The sequence below is a fragment of the Babylonia areolata genome, chromosome 14 (assembly GCF_041734735.1).
Source record: "Babylonia areolata isolate BAREFJ2019XMU chromosome 14, ASM4173473v1, whole genome shotgun sequence".
Taxonomy (NCBI): Eukaryota; Metazoa; Mollusca; class Gastropoda; order Neogastropoda; family Buccinidae; genus Babylonia; species Babylonia areolata.
In genome coordinates, this window is record NC_134889.1 from 32148368 (window position 1) to 32165247 (window position 16880).

Below are 16880 nucleotides of genomic sequence, written 5' to 3' on the forward strand. Positions count from 1 at the left end.
TACATCTGTTTGTACACCTGGTCAGTGTCCGCCCTGTATATGTCTGTACGTCTGATTGTACACCTGGTCAGTGTCCGCCCTGTATATGTCTGTACGTCTGTACACCTGATCAGTGTCCGCCCTGTGTATGTCTGTACGTCTGTTTGTACACCTGGTCAGTGTCCGCCCTGTGTATGTCTGTACGTCTGTTTGTACACCTGGTCAGTGTCCGCCCTGTGTATGTCTGTACGTCTGTACACCTGGTCAGTGTCCGCCCTGTGTATGTCTGTACGTCTGTTTGTACACCTGGTCAGTGTCCGCCCTGTATATGTCTGTACGTCTGTACAGCTGGTCAGTGTCCGCCCTGTATATGTCTGTACGTCTGTTTGTACACCTGGTCAGTGTCCGCCCTGTGTATGTCTGTACGTCTGTTTGTACATCCGTCTGTCTGTCCGTCTGTGTATGTCTGTCTGTATGTACATCTGTTCGTTCGTCTATCTGTCCGCCTGCGTATGTCTGCCTGCCTGTCTGACCGTCTGTGCATCTGTCTGAATGTCTTGTCTGTACAGCTGTATGTCTGTCTGCAGGCCTTCCAGTGCGTTTGTACGTCTGTCTGTCTGTCTGAACGTCCTTGTAGGTGAATAGGTGGGCGAGTGAGTAAGCAGGTGGGTGGGTGGCTTGCTGGATTGATTGGGGTGAGAGGACAGATTGATGGGGTGGCTGGCTTATAAATCCTTTCACTGCCAAGCTCGCATTCAGTTATGCACAGGCATGGTAGAGGACCCATGTCACTGAAGGGTGACCAGATCATGTGTCTGTTATCCATGAACCTACTGCTCTTAATGTTCGGTGGTAGGATAGGCCATGTTTTCTAGACATCGCGGCGGGGGGCGGGGGGAATCCCCAGCTATTCTTAGCCACCGTCTTTTCTGTGTTTATACCACAAGAGAAGTTTGTACTCTAAATTGACTGGCGGTGAAAAAGTTTTTATTAAGTGGCTGGATGAACTGCTGATTGTGTGGGTGGGTGGATTGATTGAGGCTGGGTGGGTGGGTGGACTAGTAGTAGTTGTAGTAGTAGTATCAGTAGTATATACACTGGCCCTAGTGTTCATCATCTTCCTGTTCCTCCTCTTGTTGTTGTTGTTGTTGGTGGTGGTGGTGGTTGTCCTTCCAACAATCACTGTCTCCGCCATCAACATCATTATCTTCACTATCATTCTGATTTTTTTTTTTTGTTGTTGTTGTTGTTACTGTTTATCACGTTGTTGTTATTATTGTGATTATGACTAAATATTCATTCTACATTATGTGTGTGTGTGTGCCAGTGCGTGCATGTACATGTATATGTGTGTGTTTGTGCGTACATGTGCGCACTAATGTGTGTGTGTGCGTGTGTGTGTGTGAGTATGTGTGCGTGTGTGTGTGTACAAATATATATGTGCGTCTGTGTGCCTACAGGTGGCCAGACTCAGGGCTGCAGTCACGGGGAGCCTGGCCACCCAGGAGGCCACCACTGGTCGTGCTGCGGCAAGATGACCAGGACCTCCGAGTGTGGCGGCATGCCCCTGCCCTGCACCTCCCCCGTCCGCCAGGTGACCCTCTGACGGCTCGGCTACATCAGCTGTCAACGTCACTGACTGCTGTCGTTTGAAGATGTTGAAAAACTGAGACGCGTTTCCGATTAACCCATAGCCCTCATCATATACGCTTTGCGTGGTATTTGGCGCAACATTCGGCTTACATCACAGATTGACGTAAGCTTACACAGTTGGGCCAACAGCAAAGTGAGAGCTGTAGTTCTCAATTGCAATGGGAAGTCATTTGCAGCTTAAATCTTTTGTGAAGGACTATGACTCTCAAACTAGGAGGCAAAATTGCACTGTTCTTAGTGCTGCAGCCTTGGGGGCCAGGTGGCCTTTGTGAACCACCCCAACGCCGACTGTCCCAAAACCCTCAAGGCCGAGAGAGTGGGGATGTAACATGGGCAAGACACTCTCCACTTTAATCAAATTCTAGCCCAGATAGTCGGGACAGCAGTTGCCTCCTCTGCTGTTCTGATGGTCATGGTCGAACACGACTGACTGTCATACATACACGGTAGGACTATAAGCCCCCAAGACTGACTGATGTTGTTGTTTTTTTTTAATCGGGAGCATGCTAGTGGCGCGAGTGTCGAGGGCGAGGGTTTCTCCCTACATGGCGGCAAAGTTGCTCTGAAGGCTGCCTTATGATGACTCGCGAGAACCGATAGCCTCTATCTTGCCGCGAGGTGGGAAAAAGAAACGCGCCTCCTTGCGTGTCTCGCGAGAACCTTGCTTAACTAGCGTGTAAGAAACACGCCTCAGGACTCCCACTGTGGAAAAAAAAAATCCTGAAATTCTAGGAGGGTCCGAAGAAGAGAATTTACCTTCAAAATGATGCCACATTTTTTAACAGCACTTTACTGCCTTTAATATCATACATCTACAATTCTACACAAAGCACCTCCAATATTACGTCTACTGAGGATGAAAAAAGGCATTGATACATACCAGCACTTCTATCACCTTCACAGTAACAATATCACTCAAACTCTCAGCGAATCAGACTTATTCAGTTGAATTGCTCTTACAGCTGCATTTTTTTTCAACTTTTTTTTTTTTTTTTTTTTTGCGCTGATTCTCATTTCTGTTCTTCACGGAATTCCACGACTTCACAGAAAAGTGGGAGCCCCCGCGACTAAGCCATTATTGTCGTTAGTAGGGGGCTTAGTAGGTGGTGTCCTAAGTACGATAAATCAGAACAGGCACCACTGAACACCACCGAAGTGACTCAGCAGCAGCGCAGGGTCTCCTCTGGTGCGTGGCTTCCTGGCGACCTAACATCCAATGGTTCCCTGCGGACTGCCGACGCTGGAACTGTGACGGACAAACCCGGGTGTGGCCGTGTATGGAGGGGGGGGGGAGGGGGGAATCCAAAATGAGCGGCGTGGGAGTAATGCCACTGAAACGGTGCAGATGATGGGGCTGCAAAAAAAAAAGAAAAAAAAAAGAAAAAAAAAGTGGGAGCCCTGTAAAGAGTTCTATATTCTTAGCTCTTCCTCTTGACTTTGCCCTCCCAGTTTACCTCCAGTTGTTTACCTCATAGAGTCAGCATTCTAGCTCAGCCCAGCGACTGATTCCTCATTTGAGGCTGATAATTTGTATCGTATTAAGCCCGTCAGTCAATGCATATTTTTTTCTTTGGTGCGCGACTTTTATAATGCGGTTTTTAAGGAAATATTTAACAATATTTTTTGTTTTGTTTTATACAAATCGAAGTTTTAATCTGTTTTGCTGAAAATGTCTATTTGTTACAAGATGTATCTGCTTTTTGTTGTTGTTGTTGTTGTTGCAAGAATGTATTGTACGAAGAAATATTTATGTTAAATTTAACAAGACTGGATTAGATATATACATATTTTATTAATATATTTATATAATTTTGTAGGCTATGACAAGTAAATGTTAAAGCCACTGGATTTTCATGAACTAAGTGTTCTGGTTTGAGCATGTTAATTGTGTGTGTGTGTGTGTGTGTGATAGATAGAGAGAGGCGGAGAAAGAGAGAGGCGGACGGACTGACAAAGATTTTAGGCAGAGACAAGAGACAGAAAAAGCAGGAGAGAGAGAGATTGTGTGGAGATGAAGAAAGCGATTCCACAACTGAGGAAAGCTGCAGTGTAACCGTAACAGATTCCCAGTGAGAGACAGAGAGAGAGAGAGAGAGAGAGCGGGGGGGGGGGGGGGGGGGGGGGGGGGGGGGGGGGGACAGAGACAGACAGAACATCCATCTAGACACCACACCACAAGTACAAACCCATCCCCCCAAAAAAAGAACAATTTACATAATTTTTATTTTCACACGTTGAGGACAAACAATCAAAATAACTCTGACCTCACAACTGCAATAATAATAATAATAATAATGAATAATTAATAACAATAACAATAGACAGACAAGGGGCCAAAGTGAGTGGTGGGGGGTAGGGGTGGGGATGTGAGGGTGGCTGGACACAAAACTAAAAACCGATCGAGTCACTCAACCACTAGAGGTAAAATCATGGAGCAGATTTCTTCTTTCAACGACATCATTGTACATACAACGAACAAAAAAAAAAAAAAAAAAAACCCCAAAAAACAAATGCAGATCAACGGCTAGTCTAACAAAACAGATTATACACACTAACAAGAATCGTACACAGCTAACAAGAATTATTCACACCAACAAGAAATGGTAATACAGAACATCATGGGGTGTGGAGGGGAGGGGAGAGGGGGAGGGGGTGGTGGAGGAGAGGGGGGGGGGCTGACCGTAACAATTTATTATCCCATCACTGGACACAGTCATCATCATTATCATCGTCATCATCATCATCATTATTATTATTCACATACTAATTATAATCCATGAAACTACACTGAAGCTAAGTCACAACAAACAAGTTTCTGATCCGAGGGGTGACATCAGTACATCATTATTCATTTCTCAACTTTAAAAAAACAAAAACAAAACCAAAAAAAAAAAAAAAAAAAAAACCCAACATTATTTTCAGCAAATAAAACTTTTTTTTCCATAAAAGTAAAACAAAACCACAACACGATGAGACACAGAAAAAGAAAAGAGAGAAAAAGACAGCACGAGAGAGAGAGAGAGAGAGAGAGAGAGAGAGATTATGAAAAACAAAAGTGATTCACGTAGGTTAAGTCATGGTCTGTAAAGAGTTTCAAGTACATCTGGGGGATACAATTACACACAAAAGAGTGTAAAGCTAACAAAGTGATCCAGGGATCGTGTGAGACCAGGTCACAGTCATCGGAGAAAAGTCCCCTCAGAAGGTCAACCGAGTTTCAGTGTCAAAGACGTATCGCATGTGGATAAAACCACATCTTGAGAGAGAGAGAACTAAAGAGGACTAGATGTCTGACCTTCATATAAATCTAACGCATTGAAATTCTACAAACAGCTTCAAGAATATGCGCTATATAGCAAGTCGTCTTAATGAATAAAATAACAGTACCCTCCACAACAAATAAAACCACATGAATCAGATTGGATACCAAAAACACGTTCTGAGTCTCCTCATGTCACAACCCAATTAAAAAAAAAAAAAAAAAAAAAAAAAAAAATCAATAGTTTTATTGATCAATGCCTGACAGAAAGACAGCGTCTATAAGTACATATCTTATCAGCATCATCATCATCGTTGTTATTTCTGCTGTTATCCATTGTCACTTACTGCTCAGCTGACTACACAGGGCCATATATCAGGGCTGAAAATCATGCTCGATATCGGATCCCACAGAAGTCAGTGGTGTGTGTACTGCTGTAAAGACATCAATTAATATGGTTCCAAGCGAACAGATTCTGTAACCCCCCCCCCCCCCCCCCCCCCACTATATCTTGTTAGAGAGAGAGATAAAAGAAGAGGAGAGAGAGAGAGAGAGAGAGAAGGCAGAGGAAAAGAGGGGAGGAAGTTCTGACTGTTCTCCTTTCAAAACTAAATCCTCCAGGTAATTATGTCCCCTGCCAGAGCATTCCGTTTCGACGGAAAAAAAAACAAACAAAAAAACTCAACAACTCAACACCAAAGGCTAACAATGTTAGCTATCGCATCAGGAAATGGCATACGACTCGTGGTATTGTGAGTGCTGGTTTCTATCCCCTTGTATGAACTTGACTGCAATCTTTCGACAGAATCACTATTTCAAATGGAAAAAAAAATCTTCTGGGATCAGGATTTTGTTTATTTTATATTTATATATTCATTTTGTTGTTGTTGTAAATATCTTACTTTTAAATTCAAATTAAAGTGGAACATTTTTGCTGGTGAGCTCCTGACAGAAACGACGTATAATGTTTTGTTTCATTAATACTCCGAGCCATAATCAAAAACTTTTATAAAACCCGAGTCATCCTAAACCCCCATCAAACAAGAGCGAAACAATCCTTGTTCCAACAGTACCAGCTGACGGCAAATTGAGAGAGTATCATAACCACTGAGGTAAAAAGAAAAAAAAAAGAAAAAAGAAAACAAGCAACAAACGAAGACAGAGAGATCTGTAATCATGAGGTAGCAGGGAATAAACTAACAAAACGCCCGGAAACAGGAAAAACAACCATGTTGCTGTTCCCACCAGCTAAGGGAGGCGAGCCAGGTCTGCGAGTACCGGTACTTTTGAGGAGAGGTTAACTTTCCTTGTGAAAGCGTGAAAGCGAACAGCAGCAGTTTTCAGCTTTGATTTTCATGATCTCTGTACAAAAAACCAAAACAAAAACCAAACGAAAAACACAACAACAAAAACCACACACACACACAAAACCACACACACAAACAAACAAACAAACAAACAACCCCCCCCCCCGAAAAACGATGGCTGTGCTGACATCATTAACACGTTAAAAGCGGAAATACTGTGCCCATGAAAGAGGTGAACGAAGACCATGAACACAGGGGTCTTAAGCAACTACACCAAAGTTGGCAACTTTGCAGTTGGGGTTTGTGGTTGGTATGTGTGTGTGTGTGTGTGTGTGTGTGGCCAGGGGATGTGGGGTGGGGGTGGGGGGTACAGGGGTCGAGGAAGATGACTGGTCATCCTGACTGATACGAGTTAATGCCAGGAGAAGAATAACGGTGATGCGGTTCATGGGAGTGAAACAGATGGTCTATGGGAGACAGGGGTGACGGGTATGGGGGTGGGGGTGACAGTGCATGGAGAGAGACACAGACACACACACACACATAAAGGGGCCAGGAAGGAACTGAATCACTGAATCCAAATGTACAAACACTCTTTACAGACCATACTCTCTGAAAAAACGGGGGAAAAAAAAAGATAGAGAGAAAAAAAAAAAAATTGAAAAAAGTGCTTGCATGGCATAATATACATGTAGAAAATTCAAAAAACAGATCTACTCGTTCAAGAGACAATTTGCTAAAAGACTAGAAAAAAACAACAACAACAAAAAAAACAACAACAAAAAAACAAACCAACCCAAAACCTCCCCCCAAAACAACAAAAAACAACAACAAAAAAACAAACCAACCCAAAACCTCCCCCCAAAACAACAAAAAAACAACAACAAAAAAACAAACCAACCCAAAACCTCCCCCCAAAACAACAAAAAACAACAACAAAAAACAAACGTTTTGTTCAGAAAAAGACAACACTGAATTTTTTTGTTTTGTTTTTTTGGTTTTGGTCTTTTTACTCCCCCCCCCCTCCTCCCCTCCAACCCCCCCCCCCAACCCCCCACCTCCCAAACCAGAAGCTCCCGACCTGCCCCTCCCCTTTTTTTTGTTTTTGTTTTTTGTTGGGTTTTTTTTTGGTCTCCCACACTCCTGTGTTTGAAATGTTGACAGTTGCACAACACGGGCATCCTTGAGGCACCTTATGAATCTGCTGCCAAAAAAATTTCAACTCTGCTTGGTGTTTTTTTTCTGGTTTAGGTTCGGTTCCCGGTTTGAACTCCACATTCCCCCTCCGCCCCCCCCCCCCCCCCCCCCCCACTCCCCCCTCCCCTCCACAATCAAGTCAGAAGAACAAAGTTACCACCACATGTTGAGTTAAAAAAAAAAAAAAAAAAAAAAAAAAAAACCAGCGTCACCACAATTGTCAAGATGCTCTACCTGTGAAAATGCAGTTTTTCGGTTGTTGTTTTTTCCCTTCCTCCCCCTCATTAAAAAAAAAAAAGAAAAAAAAAAAAAGGTTTTTAATACATATCAGGAAAACGGAAAGGTAGGCAGTGGAAGGGGGGAGAGGGAGGTATGAGGGCAGGGAGAGAGACAGAGAGAGAGAGAGAGAGAGAGGCAGGGAGAGAAACCTTATTTCCGCCTTGTTTTGACAGTGTAAACTATACACTCCATCATCCATCCCACCCCTACCCCCCCCCACCCCCACCCCTTTTTTTTTTTTAATCCTATTTCCTCTCAACCCCTCCAACCAATTTTATTACATTACCTAATATATATATATATATATATAAACCCTTTAAAAACAAATCTTCACAACTGTTTCCGTGTTGTCTCTGTCCACCAAATTTTTCACGCATCATGTGCATGCACTTCTGTTCAGTAATTCACATCACATGATATACATTACGTGCACAATCACATCAACACTAGATCTTGATTTGTGACAGTCTTGAATCCACTGGACAAAACAGAAAAAAAAACCCCACTGTCTCACAAAAGATGACGTGGTATTACAAAAAAAAGAAAAAAAAAGTGACACATCAGATCCTTTTTTCTTTCTTTTTTTAAAAAGTTAGTATTCAACAACAGATTTCAGCCAATATTAATATTATATTCAATATTAACCTGTAAAACATGTTCAGTAATAACTCATATATCATTTAAAAAAAAAAAGAAAAAAAAAAAGAGATAAAACAATCACCAGCAACCCACCATGATGGTTACTAAAAATAAACCCAAGACAACGGGTAAAAGAATGGGGAGGTTTATGACGATTCAATTTGAGTGCACTGTCGTACTTTTATTGACATGTATATCAATTAAATAGCTGGCAATGGGTGCCTGTAAATGTGTATATCAGAGATAGAGAGAGAGAGAGCGTGGGGGGGGGGGGGGGGGGGTGTGTGTGTGTGTGGAAGAGAAGAGGATGAGAAAAGAGGGGAGAGAGAGACTGAGAAAGATAGAGAGAGAGGGGGTTGGAGGGGGGGGGGGGGGTGATGGAGAGAGAGACAGAGAGAGAGACAGAGAGAGACAGACAGAGAGAGGGGTGGGGGATTTCTTTGCCACAATCCAAGTGGTTTTGCACATAAACTCATCAACAAACATGGCAATATACTCTTCGAAATTTCCCTGTGTTCCAGAAAAGTGGAAAAAAAAAAAAAAAAAAAAAAAAAAAAAAAAAATCATCTTACGTCACAAACAGCTTGGAAACATCAACAACAAACAAACAACAACAAAACAGACTGTCCACCCCACACTGAGAACATGGTACATTTCCTTCCGTCAGAAATCATCAAACACATGTGTTCAGGAAAAAATGGAAAAAAAAAAACAAAACAAAAAACCCACATCCCCCCCCCTTCCCTGCAACTTAAGCAAGTAAATTAATTAAAAAAATTTAAAAAAGAGAGGAAACAAAAAAAAAAAAAAAAAAAAAAAAAAGAAGATTTATTCACTCCCAGCAACAGGCAAGAGTGATTCCTTGCTGAATTCTTTTTTTTAATTCATTTTATTATATATATATATATATATATATATATATATATATATACAAAACTTCTTATTTTTCTGGCTTGGCATTAAAACAGTGTTTGCTTGTTCTTTTGGCAGAATTAAAATACTGATTCTTGAATATCTGTACAAAGACTATCACAACAGGTACTGTTTGTGTCAACAAAAAAAAAGAAAAAAAAAAAGAAAGAAAAAGAAAAAAAAAAAGTGTTAACATAAAATATCAAAAATATTAGACCAACAGACACAACTTTTTTTTCATGTTAACCACAATGAACAATCATTTCAATGTTTTACTTTTTTTTTCTTATACTTTATCCTTTAATGTTTTTCAGGTTGTTGTTCTTTTTAAAAAAAATACTTTGTCATAATCTATCACGGAAAAAAAAAAAGTTTACCATTATCTTGTACTTTGTCCTAATTATCCAAAAAAAAAAAAAAAAAAAAAAAAAAAAGGAAGAAAAGAAGCATTCTTGTTGTAAATAATCATTTCTCTTCCCCCCCCCCCCCCCACCCCCCCCTCCCACTCCTTCTCTATTCCTTTGCCCCATGAAATTGGAAGAATATTTTTCCTGCTTGTGAGCAATTTCATCACTAAAACAGTCTTTTCACGCATGTCACTTCAAATCAAACGCCCCCTGCTTGTGAAAAAAAAAAGTTCACAAACAGCCAGCCGACAAATGTACACTTTGTTCTCAGTGAAGCATGACCAGTCCCCCGTACCCCCCTCCCCCGTCCCCACCCACACGCCCCTCCCCCACTGAAAAACAACAGCAACAGCAGCAACAGCAACCAACAACACAGATCAATACTGACGACAGAGGTCGGCTGCACGAAACAGCAGGTCCAAACATGGCGACAAACAACCCACCCACCACCACTAACCTCACCATCACATACCCAGACGGGATACATTCTCTACGTTCTCCCTCCTTCGCAATGACCATAACAAAAAAAACCAACCAACCAAACAAAAAACCCCCACAAAAAACACACATGTGAACGCTCACCAAAAATCCTGAGTTTTCCCAATTCACCTGCAGTAGATATTTATATATATAAAAATAAAAAAAATTTTTAAAGAAAAAAAAGGATGAATTTATCATCACTCTAAACCAGACAGCCCAGAAACAATTTTCCCCACATACTTACCCTTTAGACTTTTCTGGAGGTTTATCAAAGTTGTAAGTGAACTTTGTCGAAAAACTATAATGACAACAACGACAAAAAGAACAGCGATAGTAAGCATAACAGTTGTGTTATCATAATATCAATAATGATGATACGAAGGGGGGAAAAAAAAGGAGTAAATGAAAAAAAAGAGAGCCCTATTGACTGGATGTGGGGCTGGAGTGGAGTAACAATGGCAGGACAATCAGTATGTGTTGACTGAGTGTTTCTATACACACAAAAAAAACAACAACAAAAAACACCCCCCCCCCCCACCCCCAAAAAAACAATGCCGGAAGCTATACATTCTGACTGCATTTTCGCCCTCTTTTGTGCACAACAAGTACTTATTTCTCTGATAAATAAATAAATAAATACAGGGCCCTAATACAGGGAGGCCCGACTTCTAAAGAAAAAGAAAAGTTTGTACTCTTTTTTTTCTTCTTCTTTTCCCACACCTGCAAAGAGAACTGGCCTTTCCATACATACCCCCCACCCCCCCCTCCCTCACCCACTTCCATCCCCCACTGGTTTAGAGCTGTATCTAAAATAGGCCTTTTCTTTGTATCTTAAAATATACCTTGTACACACATGCATTAACCAGGTAGGCAGGCACACACACACACACACACACACGCACACGCCCGCGCACACAAACACCACACCGATGTGATCTATGTACAAGGTAATACACAACATGTACGCACATTCTTTTCAATTCAATGAGGTAAAAAGTTACGCAACTGTGCAACGAACCATGAGGTAATCATCAACAAGCAGGTGGGGGGTGGGGGTGGGGGTGGGGAAGGCTAGGGAGGGCAGCTCTCCTCACACTGAAAACACCAAGGGTCCACAGACACCCGCGACCCCTCCAAGGTCAGGTCAGGGTCAAGGTCGATTTGCGAGGGGGAAACAACCTGACAGGCTTCAAAACCACAAATGTAAATGAACCGTGATCTAAGGGGAAAACACAGCCACAGATATCGTTTATAACGGCAGATTTCTTTTTCTTTTTTCTCAATATCTTTTTTTCTTTCAAATTAAAAAGAATGAGGCAAGGCAAGCTTTGCAAGACTTGGTGCTGCAGTTCTGAATAAATGTACCACAGACATTCCTATGAAAAAAAATTTTTTTTTTAAAGTTTCAGTAACATATGATTCGATTAAGAGTTACTGAAAATATGAACAGCTTTCATTCCCCCCCCCCCCCCCCCCCCGCCCCCCCCCAAAAAAAAAAGAAAAAGAAAGAAGAAAAAAATCTTTTCATCACATGATATATATATTCCTCCCTCCCCTGCCTCTTCCTCATTTTCAGTTGTAGTTTTTTTTCAGATTAGAAGTGCTTTGATTTGTCTCTGCACAGGATTTAGCGCTATATAAATTCTAATCATTATCATCATGATCATTATTCTATATATATATATATCAATGAAAGAGGGAGGATGGAAGGGAGAGTCTCGAGAGGGTCTCATCGACACTGCCCTCTGTTAATTAATTTTTATTCTCCTCATTAGCAGTCACTGAGAAAAAGCCCAAGCTAAATCTCTCTCTCTCTCTTTCTCTCACTCACACACATACACACACACACACACACTCTCTCTCTCTCACATATGAATATGACCAAAATTAGGGTCATCACACACACACACACACACACACACACACACAGAGAGAGCCTAAAATCAGGGTGATTACAACACAGACTCACTCTGTTTGCAAACGCCGCAGGTCTTGAAGCCGGCCAACCCCGTCCACCCACGGTGATCAAGTTTAGTGACAACAGAAAGGCTCTCAAGTTAAATTCAACTAAAAACGACTTTGAACAAAATATCAAAGGTTCCCTGTCTGACCTAGAACGGAGGAGGTAGCAGAGGGGGTGGCGTGGGGGGAGGGGTGGTGGTGGTGGTGGTGGTGGAGAGGGAGCATTGTGATAGATGACTTGACATTCAAAAAGCTTCAGTGGCAAAAAACAACAACAAAAAAACCAAAAAAAAAACCCTAGAAAAAAGCAAGGGTGGGGTGGGAGGGTTGGTGGGGGGGTGGAGTGGTTGTGGGCGGACATGGGTGTGAGGAGGGGGTTGGGTGGGGTGGTGGTGGTGGTGGGGAGGGATCTGGAATACAAAATGTCGACATATGATTAGAAAAATAGAAAATGAAAAAGAAAATCCCTATCATAAAAAAAAGAAAAGAAAAAAAAGAAAAAAGAAGCAAAACACAACCTGAATACTGATGTACATTTTTTGTATACCTGTAACTTGTAAAAAAAAAAAAAAAAAGGGGGGGGGAACAGGGAAAATGAAGAAAAAGAACAAGACTGACAGGTGTATTGAAAAATAAAAATAAAAAAAGGAAAAAATATCAATCTTCTCCAAAACAGCCCCCCCCCCCCCCCCCGCCCTAAGAAGTTTGTTATTCACAGTTATGCTGGTAAATATGATTGTTATTTTAAACTTTTCTCCCAAAATTCATTTCCCATAAACCTTACTCATGACGATAAAACAATAGAAAAAAAAAAAAATTAAAAAGAAGAAAAATCAATAAAAAATAAAAATTAACGCAACAAAGCCTTTCCTAATATAACACCCAACTGTTCAGAGACGTCACTGCAGGAAGAAGAAGAAGAAGAAGAAAAAGAAAAAGTAAAACAAGACAAAAACTAAAAAAAACCCAAAAAAAACCCCACACACAACCCCCCCCCCCCCCCCCCCCCACCTTTCTACCAAAAAGGCTGTAATTAAAAATGCTTTGAAAGAGAAAACTTTTTCTTCTTATCAAATAAAAGCATAAATTGACAAAGAAAGAACGGAAAAAAAAAAAAAAAGTTTTAGGGGATAAGAAAAGGAAACATCTTAAAACTGTACAAGAACCAAACAACAAATCCCTTCTTTTGTGCCCACCCCCACCTCCCATCCCCCTTTTCGTGTGGTTTACATGTGTCATAAAAACCAAAACATCATACAGAAAGAAAAAGAAAAAGAAAACAAAACAACAATAACAAAACAAAAACAAAAAATTACCCGATTTCAAAACACTGGGATTCAAAACTGAGGGAGAGGAAAAAAAAAAAAAAAAAATCGATAAGATCAATCAATCAATCATTATCATCATCACCAATTGCTATTTAAGGATAAAGGAGAAGCAAAAAACGCTCCACATGAATTTTGAAAAAAACCCAAAAAACAAACCCAACCCCAAAACAACCCACTGTACCACCCACCACATTCCAATGATATTTCAGAAGCGCATCAAAAGCGCGTCAGAAGTGCTGTCAAAATGCCATCGATTCACAGTCAACACCTGAACATCATCATCATCTTCATCACAACACAAACATTCTTCAAAAGAGCCAATAATAATTATTAAAAAAAATCCCCACAAAAAACCTGATGATTTATGATTAAAAACAACAACAGCAACAACAACACAGCATCTATGTACAACAATATGTTTTGCCCAATGATAATATCATATCAACACACTGTACGTATTCGAACATGTTTCAAAATTTTCATTCATTTATTTATTTATTTATTTATTCTTTTTATTTTATTTCACATGTTTCCAAGAGGGGAAGGTTGTTGGGTGAAGGGGATGGGGATTGTGATGGAGGGGGGGTGGGGCGGGTTGAGAGAGAGGGAGGGAGGGAGGGAGGGAATTGTATATATATATATACATATACATGTTGGTGCGATCGATCAATGACTATGCTCACAAAACACAACAGAGAGAAAATCTCCCATCGGACCAACTTGGAAAAAAAAAAAAGAAAAAAGAAAAAAAAAAGTTGGGTAGAGATTGAGGAGAGGAGGAGGTTAGTGGTGGGAGGAGGGGAGGGGAGGGGGGAGGAGGAGTGTGAGGAGGGGGTGGGGGTGAGGCTCAGTCCTTCCTGAAACCGTTCCTCAACCCCTACCCCTCCCTCCCTCCCTCTGCACCCAGCCCACCCCTACCCACATCACCACACCACCTTCTGTCCCCCCCTCTCTCTCTTCTCTCTCTTTTTTTTTTTCACCCCCATAACGACAGCTGCCTGTAACATCAGAAAAGTTAAAAAAGAAAAAAAAAAAAAAGGACAAAAAACGATCCCTTTGCAAAGTCTAGCTGTATCTTAAAAACAGACCAACCCACCCACCACCCTAACCCCCAAAACCTCCCCACCCCTTAATGTATCAAGTAATAATAATAATAATACATATATATAATAGGAAAAAGTCAGCAGATGATTGGGAAACTGGTGATCTTGTCTCATCTTCACCACTGTCCTGCACTTCTCTAGTAACAGACAGGGCAGGGCACGGCGGAGACTGACACCTATCATCAACAATTTGGACGCCTTGACGCAAAATTTACTGCTGTTCTCTCTCGACAACAAGGTTTTGGTGTGTGTGACGGACCAAGGAACGGACAGACACGGGAGCTTTAAAAGACAGGAAAATAAAACAAATCAAGATATCTGTACAAAGGAGAGAGAGAGAGAGAGAGAAACAGACTGACAGACCAACAGACAGAGACAGACACACACACACAAACACAGAGAAGAAGAAGAAGAAGAAGAAGAAAAATCAGTCAAACAATTTTTAGAGTTACCTAGAAAAAGGTTAAAAAAAAAAAAAAAAGAAAAAAAAAAGAAAAAAAAAGGGAAGGGCTTCCCTTGCCCCGCTGCCTTATCTGATTTCCAATATATATGTTTCCAAAAGCCAATTCTGGTGAAAAAGAAGGTGAAACGACTCCCTCCCCCCCTCTGCCCAATCCTAGTTCTCCTCTCTCAAGCCTCTGCCCAACCCCTGAACTGTGTGGCACAGCTGACAGGAATCTTTTCATCAGTTTTGAAAGCATCATTAAACTCCGATCTATCAAAATCTTGTCCAGGGGGACTGAAAGGCTCTGGTTAGTTTTGAAAGCATCATGACACTATTAAGACTCAATTTTGTCTTGAGAATCGGAAGGAATTAAATAGTTTTGAAAGCATCGTTATACTCAGATCTATCAAAGCAACATTACACTATCACACTCAGATCTAACCCAAATCTGGTCTTGAGAATCGAAATGCATGCATTAATTTTGAAAGCATCATTGCACTCAGAGCTATCAAAATCTCTTTCTGGTTTTCCCTGGAGATGAAACGCACTGATCAATTCTGAGAGCATCATTACACTTTTACACTCAGATCTAACCAACCTCTGGTCTTAAGAACCTAAATGCATTCATTAGTTTTGAAAGCATCATTACACTCAGATCTATCCAAAAGAAAATTTTCTTCCTAAAATTACGTTTATGTAACATACTTACCGTGACCCACTAGTGCAGGCTCCGGCAGGGGTCTGATTCCTGTCCTGTGCAAACTACTAACCGCCTATGCAGTGAAAACGAAAGTAGCTACGGCCGATAACCTCCCGAAGTAGGTTACCTCCCCTTTGCATCCCTGACTAGTGCCCTCTTTTTCCGGCAGCCATTTTGACTCCTGCTCTTGTGCTCTGCATAGACTAAGTTTTTTCATATTTTCTGTCTATCGATTCCTTGGCGCTCTCGTTTTGCATCCGAAAACGTCTATCAAAATGTGGTTTTGAGAATCAAAATGCCTTTATCAGTTTTGAAAACATCATTACACTGTTACACTCAGATCTATCAAAATGAGGTTTTGAGAATCAAAATGCCTTTATTAGTTTTGAAAACATCATTCCACTCAGATCTAACAAAGTAGACGTAAGATCCCTGGGGTTTGTGTTGTTTTGCTTATAAAGATTTCATAATCCATTTAGATTTTCTTCTTCCTTTTTTTTTTCTTTCTTTCTTCTGTAATTGCTTTGGTTTGCCTTCTGCTTCTGGATAATCAACTTCTTCCATGAACTGTTTGATTTTTCACTTGGGTTCACTTTCATCCTTCATGGATGTGGAGCTTAAGGCATCATTCCTTGTTGGCTAGTTGTTGTTTTTTTTTGTTGTTTTTTTTTTTCCAGAAGTCATCATCATGATGGTTAGTCCCATATTCTCTGTTTGAAAAAGAAGAACAAGAACAAGAAGAAAAAAAAAATCATTTTTCAGGTTTCATGCATCAGGGACAATAGTCCAAAATCCTGTAGTGACTGCGATAACAGTTCTAAATCTGTCACTGTTTTCAGAACTGAAAAAGCTTTTGAAGACTTCATCACGTTTATTCTTGACTGAATACACACTTTATGGGCGGCGACACATTACCTTCAGGCCATAAATACAAGAACTGGCTAAGAAAAAAAAAAGAAAAAAAAGGAAGAAAAATACCAAGGAAAGGAAAAAAAAAAAAGACACAAACATGACAGCTCAGAATGCCTGGACTTTTCAAGAGCAGTCGCGCAGTGTTTCCTTCTCCTAATTATCATCTATGCAACGGGTGAAAGGTTGAAAAACCAGAGTGATAAATCCTGGTTCAGAATATAAAACAACAACAACAACAACATAATTATTCAGTGAGGCCAGAACAAAGCGGCAGCGAAAAACGACCCTGCACACATCAGACACATTCATTGTTTGACA

General features: G+C 40.9%; 1 protein-coding gene across 1 annotated transcript in view; it reads left to right on the plus strand.

Annotated features, from left to right (window-relative positions):
- Nucleotides 1–2902, plus strand: part of LOC143289589 (uncharacterized) — a 17896-nt gene extending 14994 nt beyond the window's left edge. Inside the window, exon 8 of the mRNA XM_076598623.1 lies at nt 1440–2902. Within this exon, the coding sequence (XP_076454738.1) occupies nt 1440–1585 (146 nt within the window). The 3' untranslated portion in view covers nt 1586–2902. The remainder of the gene's footprint in view (nt 1–1439) is intronic.
- The last annotated feature ends 13978 nt before the right edge of the window (nt 2903–16880 follow it).